The sequence below is a fragment of the Schistocerca gregaria genome, chromosome 8, assembly GCF_023897955.1.
Source record: "Schistocerca gregaria isolate iqSchGreg1 chromosome 8, iqSchGreg1.2, whole genome shotgun sequence".
Taxonomy (NCBI): domain Eukaryota; kingdom Metazoa; phylum Arthropoda; class Insecta; order Orthoptera; family Acrididae; genus Schistocerca; species Schistocerca gregaria.
The window spans coordinates 63,852,485-63,870,753 of NC_064927.1; the positions used below are offsets into that span (position 1 = coordinate 63,852,485).

General features: G+C 40.4%; 1 protein-coding gene across 1 annotated transcript in view; it reads left to right on the forward strand.

Annotated features, from left to right (window-relative positions):
- The first annotated feature begins 375 nt into the window (after positions 1 to 375).
- The window catches only part of LOC126284439 (T-box transcription factor TBX15-like), a 376,832-nt gene continuing 358,938 nt past the window's right edge, over positions 376 to 18,269 (forward strand). Inside the window, exon 1 of the mRNA XM_049983360.1 lies at positions 376 to 744. Coding sequence (XP_049839317.1) covers positions 657 to 744 — 88 coding nt within the window. The 5' untranslated portion in view covers positions 376 to 656. The remainder of the gene's footprint in view (positions 745 to 18,269) is intronic.

The following is an 18,269-nucleotide window of genomic DNA, read 5'->3' on the forward strand; positions in this document are numbered from 1 at the left end:
AATTCGAGTACTACAAGTTAAATGAACTGACAGCGCTGTAAACCGTTTCGACAAGAAAGTTAATTTTGTCGGTTAGCCGCGGGTGAGGCGTGGTACGCGGCGGGGGTGGAGGGGAAGCAGACAATGAGGGTGCCAGGCAGAGATAACATCTGTGTCACTTAGGCGGCTGTCGCCCCTCGCGGCGCCAAAACACGCCCACAGCCAGCAGGGGCGCTTGCCAAACGAAGCGTTAAACGTCGGGCCAATGGCGCGCCGCCCGATAGGCGGGGCCAGCGGGTGGTGGGGGGCGGCCGCCGGACCAATAGCGCGCGGCGCACCCCTTCCCGCTCCGTCGGCCCTTATCTGTCACTTCGGGAGCAGAGATCCTGCATTACAAGGCTGCTCTCTGTAACAGCCCGCGTCCGTCATCGCTGCCGCTGCTGGAATCTGACAGTCGGTGTGTCATCTCTTTGGCCCGAACTCCGAGACTGATAGCTGCGGCAACAAACGGGCGCAACAAAGGGACTCACTGTTTCTCCCGCGGAGGGGTCGGGTACCGATGTAGCTTTCCGCCAGCGGTCGGGGGTTTGGGAGACGTAGTGGCGAAGCCGTCCGACCCGAGGGACGAGGGTTCGGCGCCCGGCCGGCACCCGGCGGCGGATGAGGCGGCGCGGGCGATGACGCTCAAGAGGGACGCCAGCGAGCTGAGCAGCCGCGCCAGGGCCTTTTCCGTCGAGGCACTCATCGGCGACAAGAGGACCGCAGGTCAGTCCCACATAGGCTGCATATTCACCTTGTTCCGCAAAAATATCCTCATTCGGAAGAAGCAAAACATGAGTAGCTTTAATAGCTTAGAGCAGCAAAGAGATCATTACTTCGTCAGGCTCAATACGATTCGAGTTGGTTATTACATTTACTCATATGTGTGAGTCTGCAATATGTACTATATTTTGAGTAACACCTGATATTCTAAAATGCGTCATTGCAATAACAAAAAATCTTGCGTCAAATACTATGGAATATCGAGTTAACCAGTATACGGGAACGGAACAGTTTATAACAGTCAAGTAATAAATAATAATAATAATAGTAACTGCTCCGTTACATTTTGGACAAACAGATGCATCAGTACCGCTTCTTCTTCTAGTATATTCCCTGTACATAGTACAACCATCTTTAAAGTAGGACGAAAGACTGTGTTTCGGGTCACTCTGAAGATGACTGAGCTGTGTACCGCTGGTACATTAGAAGAGAAACAGTATTTATGCAACTGCAAGTCCGAAATGTTACGGAGCAGTCATTGCGTCGGGAAAACGTGAATAAACCCAATAGTAATAATAATAATAATATCTCCTTGAAGATGTGGTACATCCATGCAACTAAATGAAAGGTTATTAACTTTTATTCTATACACATTTCGCTTATTTTTATTTTCAATTCATCCTTATGTCATATGGTATTATTTTTTGGGGCAATTCTTCTGATTCAAAAAGGGTATTTTTGACTCAAAAACGGGCTCTTCGAGCTATATGTGGTGTAAGTTCGAGAACCTCTTGTCGACCCCCATTCAATAGTCTGGGAATTCTGACATTGCCCTCACAGTATATATTTTCTTTAATGTCGTTTGTTGTTAGCAATATTAGCCTATTCCCAAGAGTTAGCAGCTTTCACTCAGTTAATATTAGGCAGAAATCAAATCTGCATGTGGAATGCACTTCCTTGACTTGTGCAGAAAGGAATGCAGTATTCTACTGCATCCATTTTCAATAAGCTATCACAAAAACTCAACAATCTTAGCAGTAGCCCAAACACTTTTAAGTCTAAACTGAAGAGTTTCCTCATGGCTCAGTCCTTCTATTCTGTCGAGGAGTTCCTGGAAGAGATAAAAAATTAAGCAAATTTAAGTGTTACATTTCTGATTTTCTTTATTTAAAGTTACGAATTGTCGCCTGAATATGTTACTTAAATTTCATTTTATCTGTTTCTACTATCGTGTTATAATTTTATGTATTGACTCGTTCCATGACCATGGAGACTTCTCCTTAATTTGGTCCCACGGAACAATAAATAAATAAATAAATCCTCATTGGCCTATAATAACATAAAGATTTGCTGTACCAAAAAGTTTTAATTGCACTAAAAATGTTCAGACATACTATATTACCAGTTTCTCGTCGTAAGTTATCCTTACTATTAGGGAAGAAATAACATTTTGGAGTGGAAGTTTCATAATGTTAATTACTGTTCCGTTCTACTCACAGTTTTGTGCGAAAGCAAGATTCCGAAAAATAGAAACTAGAACCAAACACTAATTTCACCTTACATATAAGTTAAGTGTAGGTCTAGATCTTTATGGATCTTGAACGAAGGGCAGAAGTATAAAAGTACCAATGACTGGAGATTTTTTGGTTCAGTAATTATAACAATAATTACCACAGTCTAGAATTTGACACAAACGTTATTCAAAGATTGATAAGAGAAAAACAGAAGTAATACCGGGATGTTACGATGATGATTTCCTTGCACACGCTACAGAAACATATTTGTTAACAAAAAATGCGAGACTAAGGAAAAAACTATAATATGGTAAATATCTGAAAGCACATTTACTGTATTATATGCATACAATAAAAGTTTATTACAGGTCACTGTATGTAAGTAAATGAAAAGAAGCGAAACGCTAGTGGCTTAAAAACGAACAACCTTTTATCTAGTTACGGATACGGATAGAATCTCCAAGTAGAGAACAGTATTAGTAAAATAGAAGTAACTCAGTAACGACAGAAAACATAAAAATGACAATATTAGTTTACGCTTTATGTCCGACCGACGATGGAAACTTTCCGAAATTAACTGTAGAACTGAATGAAATTATGGAGTTATTTAAACCGTGTCCCAACTCCTTGCCTGAGGGATAAAAATGTGTTGATATAAGTCATATTTCGTGCAACACAATTAGCGATTTATGATGATATCTTATCCGTTGTGGATGAACTCAAATGCAGACTAATAAATGACATGTAAATGGCTACTAAAGTCTCATTAAATCAGCAGAATGATTATTCCATCTCTTCTTTTATTTACTTATTCATTTATTTATTTTTTGTCCCAAAAATGCTTCTCTGCAGTGTTTAATCCTCTGTGGACGCTGTTTGATCCATGATCCTTCATTAATAGATTCCATATCATATTGAGGCACTATAATTTCATCGCCTTCATTCTTTTTGTGGCTAGGAAAAAGTGTTTGAGACACAAAACAAACTCAGATAACTGTGTTTTGCAAAGGTGACCCTCCACCAATATGGCTACAGTGCTATACAATTTTGTAGACCGTTAATATATGCAAATATTTATGGTTGGTTAGGATGAGATGGAACTCAGTGGTGTCTGATTAAACGTAAATAGCATAAAAAATATGATTGTGTAGACCAATTTTGGGTTGTGTTGATACTAAACAAATCTGCTTATTTTCAATGGAACAGCGGCGTCTAGGTAACTTTCAAACTTAGGATAATATATAATTAAATGAATATCAGTTTAGCAAGAATATAGTGAAAGTCGTCGGATTATTCCGCAGTTGTAGACCCTACTAATCGACGAGATGGGGAATAGGACACTTCCAGTGAACGAGTAATGTAACAGTTTACAATTACGGTGTGTATTTCAGTTGGAATGCCCATTCTTGGAATCACTGTTGTCGCTTAGATGTACAGATTTATTCGTAGCCGGTAGGCAGTATGATAACTTAAACGAAATACGTATAATTCATTCTCTCATGCATCGCATTCTGTGGACCCCTACGAACACTTGGGGGATATTGAAAGACACTCGGTAATCTCACGTAAGAATAGAATTTCAGGATAAATTTCAATCATCAGTTAGACACATACTTTTATTTCGCTTTAATGCTTTCGCCAGATTAATTTGTCATTTTCAAAACCGTAGTGTTCGTTTATCAAAAGTCAGTGTCTTCTTCTCAGATGCATAAATAATGCCGTGATGTGTCCAAAATGTATTGTGTGTGATATATTGTAAAGACAGATAGACAGATTGATAAGCAACAGTAAAAGAATCATCTCTATGTACATGCAAGTTGTTATTCTGAAATATATTCTATGGTTGCTGAAAAATAATGGCTATGAATAAAATAATAATGCATATAACTTATACTACATTTAACTATAGGTAGGCTACACTGTAAACCGATGGACTTAACGTCGCCTGTGAAAAGCGCTTGCCAGAGCCTTTCCAAGTTACACTTAAAATGCTGGCAAATTACACTCTCATGTAATTAACTGATCAGAGGCTATTTTCAGAAAAGCTGCTGCTTTTTCAGTTGTTTAGGGTACCCGGAAAGTAGGGACGAATAGTGCTACAGAACATACAGATTTTATTGAAATATAATGATTTTTTAACAAATATATTAAGTAACTTCTCCCATTTATGTATGAAAAATTATATCCTTCATGTGATCACACAAGGCCGCGTGGAAACGATCAACGCATTCATTGACGTTCACAAACATCTAACGGGAAACCGTTAACAACCCTTATAATTTCATCTTTCAGTTGGTGTATTGTTCTTGGTTTGTTGTCGTCCACTTTTTGATTTCACAAATCGCATGGTGTGGGAGGCCATTCCTAGTTGCCACGTAAAGAGATACTTTTTTGAGGAAACTTTTTATTCAGCAGAGCAATCGTATGTATGACATGTCGCACCATCTTGTTGAAACCAAAAATCTTCATTTTCATCAATAAGAAGAAAGAAACAATCAGGAAGCATGTTTCGGCAATGGTCGCCGTTCACAGTGGCGGCAGTTCCTTCATCATTTTCAAAAAAAAGTATGAGCCTATCACTTCTCCTGCCCAGAAACCACACCACGCAGTCGTGCTTTGTGGATGTAGACTATCTCATCTTCCACAGTCCTCGCTAATTTTTGTTACCCCAAATTGTGCGGTTCTGCTTATTGCCGTACCCGCTGGGGTGGAAGTGCGTCTCGTCTGAGAAATTTGTTCTTTTCTGCGTGAAGTTCTCCTCCACTTGTCGAGCCAAGATCCATTGAGCAAATCCATATCTCTTTCCAAGATCTGCAGCCCTCAGCTCTTCTGTAAGTTGCATTTGTATCCATACATTTTCAGATATTTTGAAAGGATTTTATGCAGTGAACTAGGTGATGAGTTAAATTGTTGAGCTCGATTTTCTGGGGCTTATGGTCACGTTGTCACGCACGACAGCAATATTTTCTTCTGTTCGAATGGAACACGGTCGTCCTGTTTTCTCAACGTTTGAAACAGAACCCGTGGTCTCAAACTTCCGAATCAACTTCCGAACTGATGATTCGCTTGAGTGTCACACGCAATTCACCTACGGTTGCCGTGGGACTTCCACCGTTTTTCTAACAACTTTTTATCACATTGCTCGGTTGTCATCTGCTCCATCGCGAAAATAAACATCAAACAACAATGCTCGACACACAAAAGCTATCAGGCTACCAATGGGAAGGATCGCAGATAACAAATATGAAAAAACAACTGCTACCAACCATCATATGACAACATGGCTCAAAATTCAAATTCGTCCTTACTTCCCGAACTAGTCAGCTGCCGCTCGTTATTGCATTGTCTGACTGCAGATGATGGATGACATTTAATGCTGTCCATAGTATCGTTGGAGATTACTTATAATGAGTTTTTTTTGCTGAATGCTAAACAGAATTTTTTAACCAACATTCCAGATTTTTAATTAATTTACAAAGCAAATGTTTAGTAAGATAGGCTTTTAACTATCGTTAAAATTTTATTTTAAATTTCCGGAGTTAAGAATGTATTGTAAAAAAGTTTTGTACCCGAATAAAATATTCCCGTTCGTTACAATGTCAAGGCTGCCAGACCATATGCGAATTACTTTTAAACCCTGTGTAAAACAGGTATTTTCCAACTGTATTCGCATGTAAAGAATTTATGTGGAGCAGTTTTAAGAGCCTTTCAAGCTGTTGCTGTATAACGTATCGTCAAAAACTATATTCCTTATTTTCGGTAGTAAATATTGCCCTAGCTTCGGTTTTCCAGAAAAAATATTTCATGACACAGGAGGACACGTGGAATTTTGTGGTCTTCCACGCTATATTATACTGTGTTTTTCAGAAAGTGGCAGTGGTTCACCATTTGATGAGAGAACTAGAATTTCTTGCACAAGTAGCAATATGGTGCACATTTATGCTGTGTTAGCTCCATTATCCTTCACACATATTAAATAAAACTTTTACAACCAGTCTACGTTTAACAAATGTTACAAATTACAGCAATGTGATTAGCTTCTCATTAGTGTTGATCTTTCATAATATTATGTATACAGAGTAATTCAACAAGATATGCAAATATTGTAATATGTTATTCTACAAGTAAAACTAAAGAAAAAGTTCATATAAATATACGTCCGCAAATGTTTAGTTGCGGATTTACGGCTAATAACAGATTTTGCTTGAAATTTAGCAACTTCATTGATATGAAGCGATCGAAAAACTATACGATGTTAAAGCACGATTTTCATTTATTTTGTTGTTATTAATCTAGTGAATCTAATAAAACATGTCCCAGACATGTAACTGCAGTACTATTCCAGAACATCCAGTGGAGCAAAGACGGAATTTCGTAAAATTTTTAATGTATTTACTACTTGGCTCAATTTGTTTTTTTAAATTCCAAACAATTGCACAAAGTTTTCAACAGAAGTTGTGTTGTTTGTTGTTGTGGTCTTCAGTCCTGAGACTGGTTTGATGCAGCTGTGCATGCTACTCTATCCTGTGCAAGCTTCTTCATCTCCCAGTACCTACTGCAATCTACATCCTTCTGTATCTGCTTAGTGTATTCATCTCTTGGTCTCCCTCTACGATTTTTACCCTCCACGCTGCCCTCCAATACTAAATTGGTGATTCCTTGATGCCTCAGAACATGTCCTACCAACCGATCCCTTCTTTTGGCCAAGTTGTGCCACAAACTTCTCTTCTCCCCAATCCTATTCAATACCTCCTCATTAGTTATGTGATCTACCCATCTAATATTCAGCATTCTTCTGTAGCACCACATTTCGAAAGCTTCTACTCTCTTCTTGTCCAAACTATTTATCATCCATGTTTCACTTCCATACATGGCTACACTCCATACAAATACTTTCAGAAAAGACTTCCTAACACTTAAATCTACACTCGATGTTAACAAATTTCTCTTCTTCAGAAACGCTTTCCTTCCCATTGCCAGTCTACATTTTATATCCTCTCTACTTCGACCATCATCAGTTATTTTGCTCCCCAAATAGCAAAACTCCTTTACTACTTTAAGTGTCTCATTTCCTAATCTAATTCCCTCAGCAGCACCCGACTTAATTCGACCACATTCATTATCCTCGTTTTGCTTTTGTTGATGTTCACCTTATATCCTCCTTTCAAGACACTATCCATTCAGTTCAACTGCTCTTCGAAGTCCTTTGCTGTCTCTGACAGAATTACGATGTCATCGGCGAACCTCAACATTTTTATTTCTTCTCCATGGATTTTAATACCTACACTAAATTTTTCTTTTGCTTCCTTTACTGCTTGCTCAATATAAAGATTGAATAACATCGGGGAGAGGCTACAACCCTGTCTTACTCCCTTCCCAACCACTGCTTCCCTTTCATGCCCCTCGACTCTTATAACTGCCATCTGGTTTCTGTACAAATTGTAAATAGCCTTTCGCTCCCTGTATTTTACCCCTGCCATCTTTAGAATTTGAAAGAGAGTATTCCAGTCAACATCTTCAAAAGCTTTCTCTAAGTCTGCAAATTCTAGAAACGTAGGTTTCCCTTTCCTTAATCTTTCTTCTAAGATAAGTCGTAGGGCCAGTATTGCCTCACGTGTTCCAGTATTTCTACGGAATCCAAACTGATCTTCCCCGAGGTCGGCTTCTACTAGTTTTTCCATTCGTCTGTAAAGAATTCGTGTTAGTATTTTGCAGCTGTGGCTTATTAAACTGATTGTTCGGTAATTTTCACATCTGTCAACACTTGCTGTCTTTGGGATTGGAATTATTATATTCTTCTTGAAGTCTGAGGGTTTTTCGCCTGTTTCATACATCTTGCTCGCCAGATGGTAGAGTTTTGTCAGGACTGGCTCTCCCAAGGCCGTCAGTACTTCCAATGGAATGTTGTCTACGCCGGGGGCCTTGTTTCGACTCAGCTGTTTCAGTGCTCTGTCAAACTCTTCACGCAGTATCGTATCTCCCATTTCGTCTTCATCTACAACCTCTTTCATTTCCATAATATTGTCCTTAAGTACATCGCCCTTGTATAGACCCTCTATAGACTCCTTCCACCTTTCTGCTTTCCCTTCTTTGCTTAGAACTGGGTTTCCATCTGAGCTCTTTATGCTCATACAAGTGGTTCTCTTACTTCCAAAGGTCTCTTTAATTTTCCTGTAGGCAGTATCTGTCTTACCCCTAGTGAGATAAGCCTCTACATCCTTACATTTGTCCTCTAGCTAACCCTGCTTAGCCATTTTGCACTTGCTGTCGATCTTATTTTTGAGACGTTTGTATTCCTTTTTGCCTGCTGCATTTACTGCATTTTTTGTATTTTCTCCTTTCGTCAATTAAATTCAGTATGTCTTCTGTTACCCAAGGATTTATTTTAGCCCTCGTCTTTTTACCTACTTGATCCTCTGCTACCTTCACTATTTCATCTCTCAAAGCTACCCATTCTTCATCTAGTGTATTTCTTTCCCTCATTCTTGTCAATCATTCCCTAATGCTCTCCCTGAAGCTTTCTACAACCTCTGGTTCTGTCATTTTATCCATGTCCCATCTCCTTAAATTCCCCCCTTTTTGCAGTTTCTTTAGTTTTAATCTACGGTTCATAACCAATAGATTGTGGTCAGGGTCCACATCTGCTCCTGGAAATGTCTTACAATTTAAAACCTGGTTTCCTAAATCTCTGTCTTACCATTACATAGTCTATCTGAGACTTTCCACTATCTCCAGGCTTCTTCCATGTATACAACCTTCTTTCATGATTCTTGAACCAAGTGTTAGCAATGATTAAGTTATGCTCTGTGCAAAATTCTACCAGGCGGCTTCTTCTTTCATTCCTCACCCCCGTTCCATATTCACCTACTACGTTTCCTTCTCTCCCATTTCCTACTATCGAATTCCAGTCACCCATGACTATTAAATTTTCATCTCCCTTCACTATCTGAATAATATCTTTTATCTCATCATACATTTCATCAATTTCATCATCTGCAGACCTAGTTGGCATATATACTTGTACTACTGCGGTAGGCATGGGTTTCATATCTATCTTGGCCACAATAATGCGTTCACTATGCTGTTTATAGTAGGTTACCTGCATTCCTATTTTTTATTCATTATTAAACCTACTCCTGCATTACCTCTATTTGATTTTGTATTTATAAACCTGTATTGACCTGACCATAAGTCTTGTTCCTCCTGCCACCAAGCTTCACTAAGTCCCACTATATCTAACTTTAACCAATCCATTTCCCTTTTAAATTTTCTAACCCACCTGCCCGATTAAGAGATCTGACATTCCATCCTCCAACCCGTAGAACCGCCAGTTGTCTTTCTCCTGACAACGACGTCCTCTTGAGTAGTCCCCGCCCGGAGTCCGAATGGGGGACTATTTTACCCTCGGAATATTTTCCCCAAGAGGACGCCATCATCATTTAATCATACAGTAAAGCTGCCTGCCCTCGGGAAAGATTTCGGCCGTAGTTTCCGCTTGCTTTCAGCCGTTCGCAGTACCAGCACAGCAAGGCCGTTTTTGTTAGTGTTACAAGGCCAGATCAGTCAATCATCCAGACTGTTGCCCCTGCAACTACTGAATAGGCTGCTGCCCCTCTTCAGGAACCGCACGTTTGTCTGGCCTCTCAACAGATACCCCTCCGTTGTGGTTGCACCTACGGTGCGGCTATCTGTATCGCTGAGGCACGCAAGCCTCCACACCAGCGACAAGGTCCATTGTTCATGGGGGGGGGGGGGGGGGGGGGCGGGCAGAAGTAATAGAGAATTTAATTTTGGAAAACTGACGGTAATAATGTTAACTGAAACTGAATGAGTCAGATAATTTGCTTATATTAATACCACAGCACACGTTAATTCATATTAAACCGAAACAAAACAAAGCTCTGTGGTGTCACCGCCAGACACCACACTTGCTAGGTGGTAGCCTTTAAATCGGCCGCGGTCCGGTAGTATACGTCAGACCCGCGTGTCGCCACTATCAGGGATTGCAGACCGAGCGCTGCCACACGGCAGGTCTAGAGAGACTTCTAGCACTCGCCCCAGTTGTACAGCCGACTTTGCTAGCGATGGTACACCGACAAATTACGCACTCATTTGCCGAGACGGTAGTTAGCAAAGCCTTCAGCTACGTCATTTGCTACGACCTAGCAAGGCGCCAGTATCCGTACTAATGATATTGTGAATCATGTACCATAAAGAGCGACGTTCTCCATTAATGGATTAAAGTTAAGTATTCCACCAGTTACGTCCGTTTTCCTCAATTCTAATTCCCTTGTCATGTTCCAGACCTCACGCCAGCCTGCGTGAGCTGAGACGCGTGTATTGCGGCCTCCTTTAACCATTCGGTTGGCTCTCCTGCCAACCACAACAAGCTCATTGTTGAGGAAGTTGTACTGTGTACACACAGTTTCACAGTACATTCACAATAAATGTTCAAAACTGTTTCCTTCAAGTTCAATGCGTTAAGCTAAACGTGTATGAATAGATTTTGTTGATCCTTGCTTTTTTGGTTGCTTGCTTCTCTGGATGTTCAGGAAATCTACTGCAGATACGCGTCGTAGACGTCTTTTATTAGATTCACCAGACCAATAACAACAAAACGAATGGAAATAGTGGTTTACTTCAACCTCGCACTGTTTTGCGATGGCTTCATATTAGCGGAGTTGCTAAATTTCAGGCAAAAAACGTTTGCGGACCTAGGTTTATATAAACTTTTTTTCTTTATTTTTACTTGTAGAATAACATTGAAACATTTACATATATTCGTGAATCCCCCAATATAATTTACAATATAATTTAGTTTCGGACTGGTATCCGCTAATGTTCCTAATCCTCACTCAAAGGTGTTTGAATATTTCCAAACCATGGTCAGTGCGTGGGCGAAAGACATGATAATAGCAATATATTGAAAATATTGGAAGTATTGTTACCGAACGAAATCCACGATGTGAATAAAAGCGTAGAAAAACGCATTTGAATGCTGCCAAACTGGAACAAAATAACCTTTTTTTGTAAATATGCGTAGAGACCACTCTAAACAAATGCTGTCGGGCTTCGCACTGACAGTTACCTTATGACATATATCTGTATTCGATCTTAAAAATATAGCAGCGTTTTCTTTGAGTTCGAAACGTTTCACAGAATTTAGTCTTTATCTCTGGCTAATTTCTGTTAATTCTTAGAGTAATTTTAAGTCTCTAAAACTTGTCGTCCCAAAGTAAATGAATAAAACAGTTTGTAATGACTTACCGTTCGAAACACGCCTGGGTTCACAGACTTTGGAACCCGATATCCAAGAAAAATCTGTATGCTAAATTTTATCTTTTGGGTTGGGAAGTGGAACTATAGCGCATTGAAAATTTCGGATACAGTCTGAATGCATATATGAAGAAATCCAGCTGGTTACTTGTGAAGACGCTAGTAGCCTTGTGTATTTGTCGCCAATGTTCGACATAATTTAGTGTTTCGCTGCTGATACAACAATTAAAACAGAGCTGAAAACATAACTGCTCTGCTGAGCTATGAAATTAAACATTATCTGCTGTTCATTTTTAACTGTCTGATTTCAGTTGTGTGTGTGTGTGTGTGTGGTAACTCATTACCTTGAAATTACATTATAAATTCACACTTTAATAGCCGTTAGTTTCTCATCAAAATCCACATGTCATCACTTTTCACCACATTGTGTCTAATTAAAGCTGATATAAACTAGCGTCGTCTTAAAACACCTGTTGATAAATTTACTTACGTATGTACTGCTCCAGTGTTGGAGAACACTTTGAACTGGAAACCGAGAGTATAAACATTCATTCAGATTCTTGAAATTCTAAAAATAGTCTGGTTATTGTTATGCTCTGAACACCATTTTTTTAAATTTAAAAGTATATATAATGGATCTGGTGATTGACTCACGTAAACTGCTTTAAAAGGACTGAGAAACAGAATTCACTGTATTTCTACGGAATCCAAACTGATCTTCCCCGAGGTCGGCTTCTACTAGTTTTTCCATTCGTCTGCAATAACAAATAGTAATTATTTTCATCCGTGGCCCTCTTCAAGAGCTAGTGTTTCGTTTGGTGCCTAGCTGTAGTATCTTAGCCCCATCTCTCCACACAGTCACACAGCCACTTGGAGTGAATTGAAGCAACATGTTTTAATTCACTTACATGCTTGACATTTAAAGTCGCGTTTTACGTCTTGCGGATGGCCCCGTTCAACAAATTAAATAAGAACGATAACAGTAGGACACAAAATAATTTCGTACATTTATTAGGAACATTTCAATAGAAATATTTCCACAAGGAGGAAAAATTTATTCTACTAATGTTATGTCATGAACTTTTAAACCTTTTCCCAGACTAGTTGGAAGGGCTTCAGAGTCATCACGTTATTGCTAACTACAGACATTGTCTGGACGTGCTGTATGTGTGGTACTATCTCATTTTCTAATACCTTTAATTCACATTGCCTTCCGTGATGCATATTCGTTCGCATTATTTTTTTACTCCTTCGTTTGGAGAAACGTAGGTCTTCAAGTTTTTGCATCCCGGATAGCAACCCGTCTGTTAACCGCCACTGTTTAGTTCGGTTTTGGTACCCCTAACTAATCCAAGAAAATCCTGTTTTTTGTCATCTTTACGATGCATATATTTTTTAGGAAATTAAACCACACATTATGAGTAAAATATCGCATTTGTTTTTTTAATCGACATTAACCATGAACGATTAAGGAACATTTGTTTTCCTGAGGAGTGGTAATTGCTGTAGACTGCGCCATTAAAATGATATTATTTAGAGAAACAGTAAAGGTTGTTATTGTATATTATGGAAACTGAAAGTCACTAAAATTATAGTAAAGTCGACAGAGTGTGAGAAATATATGTTCCCTAATCCTCAAGTAATTTTCATTTTTGTCTTGTTCAGATATTTTTCTTGCAGTTAAAAAATAGCGGACTCAGAGCGAGAATATGTGCAGATCTTTACATTGCTAACATACAAGGAGAAAAAGCGGTTTTCTTAATATGATTCGTACTACTTGTGGGTAGCATTTGCGAAGAGTTTTCAATCAAATAGATATTCATGAGATAACTCACATTAGACAGAAGGAGAATCAATTATCTCTTACTTGTATATGTGAGGCTGAAAAATGGTACCGGAATGGGAAAAACGAAAACTTTTTTTAAAGGAATATGATGTCTTTTGAAAAACTCTACATGACTGTGAACCCCGACCATTAGTAGTTAAAAATGAAATCGTTTAGCGTTTCAAAGTATGCTTTTCTTCTTGACTGTGATGCTTGCACGCAGCGTTAGAAGAGCACAGATACTGTGACACCTGAAACTATGATGTGTGGTGTCAATTTTCCTTTTTTTAAAAAAAAAATGCTATTAGTGCTGACTTTATGGTTGTAGAAAACTTTCGCTGTGGCACCGGGTAGCCTTAAGTAACCGTCAGCCGGCGCAGTCTGAACAAGTGAACCTCTACAACGGAGACCGAGTCGTGGTGGCAAGGATGGAAATGATATTTGTTAGCAGAAAAACTTCGCGATACCTTCATAAACGCTATAGCGCGCTCCTCAATAGAACTACTGCCTACACTAACGGAACTTTAGATTGCTGTGTGTATTGGATACCACATAGGCCCATTGACAGACATCGTACTACGGGAGATATTAATTTCGTACCTTAATAGCAGAATATGACTTTTAATTTAAGGAAACGCAAGAGCTTGCTATCACAGTGGAGTTAACTTTCAGTCACAATGCAGTAAAGAGAGAAATAGCAAATTGCGATGTAGCTACCTCCGTTCGAGAAGATCGCAGTCGCAAGTTGGAAACGCAGAAAAGAGGTTATTGAAGTAGAATTGTGGTAAAAAAAACTACAAAATATACTGTAGAATAAGAAACCATAGGATAAAGGTTATCAGCAAAACAAAATTCAAATATTGATAATATTTTTACTACTAAACTAATAATTGAAAAGGGCAGAGAATTCAGTCTAGCTACTCTTGTGGCATTTATAGATTTCGAAAAGGCTTTCGAGTGAACAGAAAACTACGGCGTATCCTTCAAGAAAACTGATATCCGAAATGTAGGTCTACCATGGCCAATGTTAGAACAGTATAAAACGTAACAAAATAGCGATTGACCTCCAAAAAAAACTATTTACGAGTGAACGTGTCATACAGAGATGCAGCCTTTCACCTAAGCTTCTTAAGATGTATCTAGGCGACGCCCCGCTAAAACCTGTAGGAGACAAAACAGACAACAGGGCATTATTTTCGCTGACGATCTTTTAGCTGTAGACGACACAGAAGGCAGGCTGCACTTCTCTATTCATAAACAGCATGATATCTGCTCTGACCACAATTTTCTAACCGAGAAAAGTAAAAGTAAAGTAATGGCATTTATAGGAAAATGCGCATACAGAAGAAGATTAGCTGTTCATAATGTGCCAGCAGAACTAGTTTCTTATTAATGGAGTGCATCTGGATGATCAGCGGAGTCCATTTTATGCACAGTGTTTCTTCTCCAGGTGTTACGCCTGAAGCACATGACTGGATCAGTCGCCGAAATTTTGGCTTAGAATAGAATCAACAAATTTGCTGACCACCCAGGAGCATACCATTAAACAGTCACGCTGACGAAACCTGAGAGAATTTTATTATTTTACTTAACTAGGCTTCGATTCCAGTTATAACTACGAAATGATAAACAAATGAACATCATTTAAATAGGTTGGGAAGTAGCAGAATGATAAATACTAATTATTTTACAACTGCAAGCAGTGGCTTGAAGGAGAATCGGAAGTCCTAGAGACAGACGGGAATGTTGGGAAGCGGAACTAGTCATATTGTCCAAAATTCCTCCGAAGAGAAGAGGAAGATGAGAAGAAGAAGAATAGTTGCTATCAGGAAGATTCGTAACTCTACTTACTCTGTATGATATAGCGACAACGTAGGAAGGGTTGGTGCGCCGCCAAACAGCCCACCAAACCGAAGCTTCCTCCTGCTTTTCAACCCGCACGGTGGATGACCAGCTTTGCTGGACTAGCTCCTCTGGGATAGAGAACGGCGTAGAATGCCCAGGGCCTAGTTGCAGGGCGAAATTGTCGCTGTGCAACAGCGTTACAGAGTAATATGTGTCTCCTGCCGCCAAAATGGATTCCGTAAACAGTTTATCTTGCCGAAACACATCTCATTCTGTATTTACATGAATACCTTGCAAACGACTGTGAAGTGATGGCAGAGGATACATCTCATTACCTAGTTATTAGGGTTTTCTCCCGTTCCATTCAAGTGAGGAGGGCTGGAGGAATGATTGTTCAAGTACCTCTCGTCCTCACGATCCCTATGTGAGCGATACCTGTGGTGTCGTGGAATATTACCAGTTACCATTTAAAGCCGGTTCTCAAAACTGTGTTAGCGGGTTTACTCGGGAGAGTTTGCGTCTGTCTTAAAGACTCATTCTGTTCAGTTTCTTCGGCATCTGTGTACCACGGATCAAACAAATCTGTGACCATTCGCGCTGCCCTTTTCTATAGACTTTCAAAATTCCGTGCTAGTTTTATTTTGTACAGTTCCCACACAGCTCAATAATATTCTGTGAAGGGTCACAAGAGTGATTTGTAAGCAACGCATTTTGCAAACTGATGGCATTTCCCTAATATTCTACCAATAAGCCTAAGTTTACCACTTGCTTTACCCACGGCTGAGCCTATGTGATCATTCCACTTCATATCCCTACAAAAGTGTTACACCAAGGTATTTGTACGAGTTGACCGATTCCTAATGTGACTCACTGATATTATAGTCACACGATACTACGTTATTCGTACTGTGAAGCATTTAAGTTTGCGTTTCTGCACATTTAAAGCAAGTTACTAATCTCTGCACCACTTTGAAATCTTGTCAAGGTTTGACCCAATACTTATACAGCTTCTTTGACACGGTACTTCATTACAGATAAGTGCATCATCTCCAAAAAGTTAGAGGTTACCATTAATAATGTCCGTTAATATACAAAATGAACTGTAAAGGTGCCAGCAGACTTACATGGGACACACCGCCCGTGAAACACAACGCGCCATAGAAAAAGACGCCGCCGGCTGGTGTGGCCGAGCGGTTCTAGGCGCTGCAGTCTGGAACCGTGTTGCAGCTACGGTCGCAGGTTCGAATCCTGCCTCGAGCATGGATGTGTATGATGTCCTTAGGTTAGTTAGGTTTAAGTAGTTCTAAGTTCTAAGGGGACTGATGACATATGTTAAGTCCCATAGTGGTCAGAGTCATTTGAACCACTTGAAAAAGACGCCCTGGCTGTTGCCGTGTCCCCTGATTTTCGGAACGGATTATTTTCAGTTTCGAGCTATCGGCCACTGAACGAAACACGAACTTACCGAGTATGGGACCAAAGTTATCACTTTATTCGGGACTTCCTTGCAGGTAGAAATCAACACGTTGTTCTTAAAGAAGCGAAACCGATGGATGTAATTTCGTATACCACATGAATGTTGTAAGGCCGTTACTGTTATACATAAATGACGTAGTCAATAGCTTGGTGGCGTCCACGAGGTTTTCCGCGGTCGATGCTGGTGTCTATAGCAGGGTTGCAATGCCAAACCACGGTAGCAGAATGGGGTACGACCTGTAGATGACTGGCAGCTGACTCTGAACGTAGATAATACAACACACTGCGCGCGAATAGGCTAGAACATGCGGCAGAGAGCGGCGCGAAGCAGAGGTGCTCAAATGGCTCCAATGGCAGGCGCTACAAGAGACGGCGTTGTGCATCACAGAGAGGTTTGCATCGAAATTTCGAGTTCCCAAAAAGAGCTGAACAGTTTATTACTTTCATCAACATGAAGGGTGACAGTTTCTACGCTATATGAACCAAATCGTAGGAGCTTCTGAACGGTTTGCGTTAGGATGTTCAAACTGCACTGTTGGCCGCCGGGTATGATGTGAATTATTATGTGCACGTGCACACGCCTCGTTGTCGACAATCTACACGTGAAAAGTCGCGGATGGGTAGCGGCGCGGTCTGGGCGCCGTGTAACGGTTCGCGCGGCCCTCCCAGTCGGAGGTTCTACTTCCGGTGTGTGTGTGTGTGTGTTGTCCTTAGCTAAGTTAGTTTAAGTTAAATTAAGAAATGTATAAGCTTAGGGACCGATGACCTCAGCAGTTTAATCCATAGTACTTACAACTAATTTCCAAATGGGTCCTTCAATAGGCAAAACTGGCGCATTTGGGGGGCTGAGAATCCGCATTCCGGGATCGAGAAATCTCTTCACCCTCGACTGGGTGGTTCAAAAATGGTTCAAATGGCTCTGAGCACTATGGGACTTCTGAGGTCATCAGTACCCTAGAACTTTAGAACTACTTAACCCTAACTAACCTAAGGACATCACACATATCCACGCCCGAGACAGGATTCGAACCTGCGACCGTAGCAGTCGCGCGGCTCCAGACTGTAGCGCCTAGAACCGCTCGGTCACCCCGGCCGGCTCGACGGTGTGGTGTACAATGTCCAGTCAGTCGTTTAGTGAACAAAGTAAGAGCATACGGACGATCAGACCAGTTGTGTGACTGGATTGAAGAGTTCCTACATAACAGAACGCAGCGTGTCATTCTCAATGGAGAGAAGTCTTCCGAAGTAAGCGTGTGGCGCAGGGGAGTGTTGAAGGACCGTTGCTATCCACAGTATATATAAATGACCTTGTGGATGACATCGGAAGTTCTCTGAGGCTTTTTGCGGATGATGCTGTGGTATATCGAGGGGTTGTAACAATGGAAAATTGTACTGAAGTGCAGGAGGATCTGCAGCGAATTGACGCATGGTGCAGGGAATGGCAATCGAATCTCAATGTAGACAAGTGTAATGTGCTGCGAATACATACAAAGAAAGATCCTTTATCACTTAGCTACAAAATAGCAGGTCAGCAACTGGAAGCAGTTAATTCCATAAATTATCTGGGAGTAGACATTAGGAGTGATTTAAAA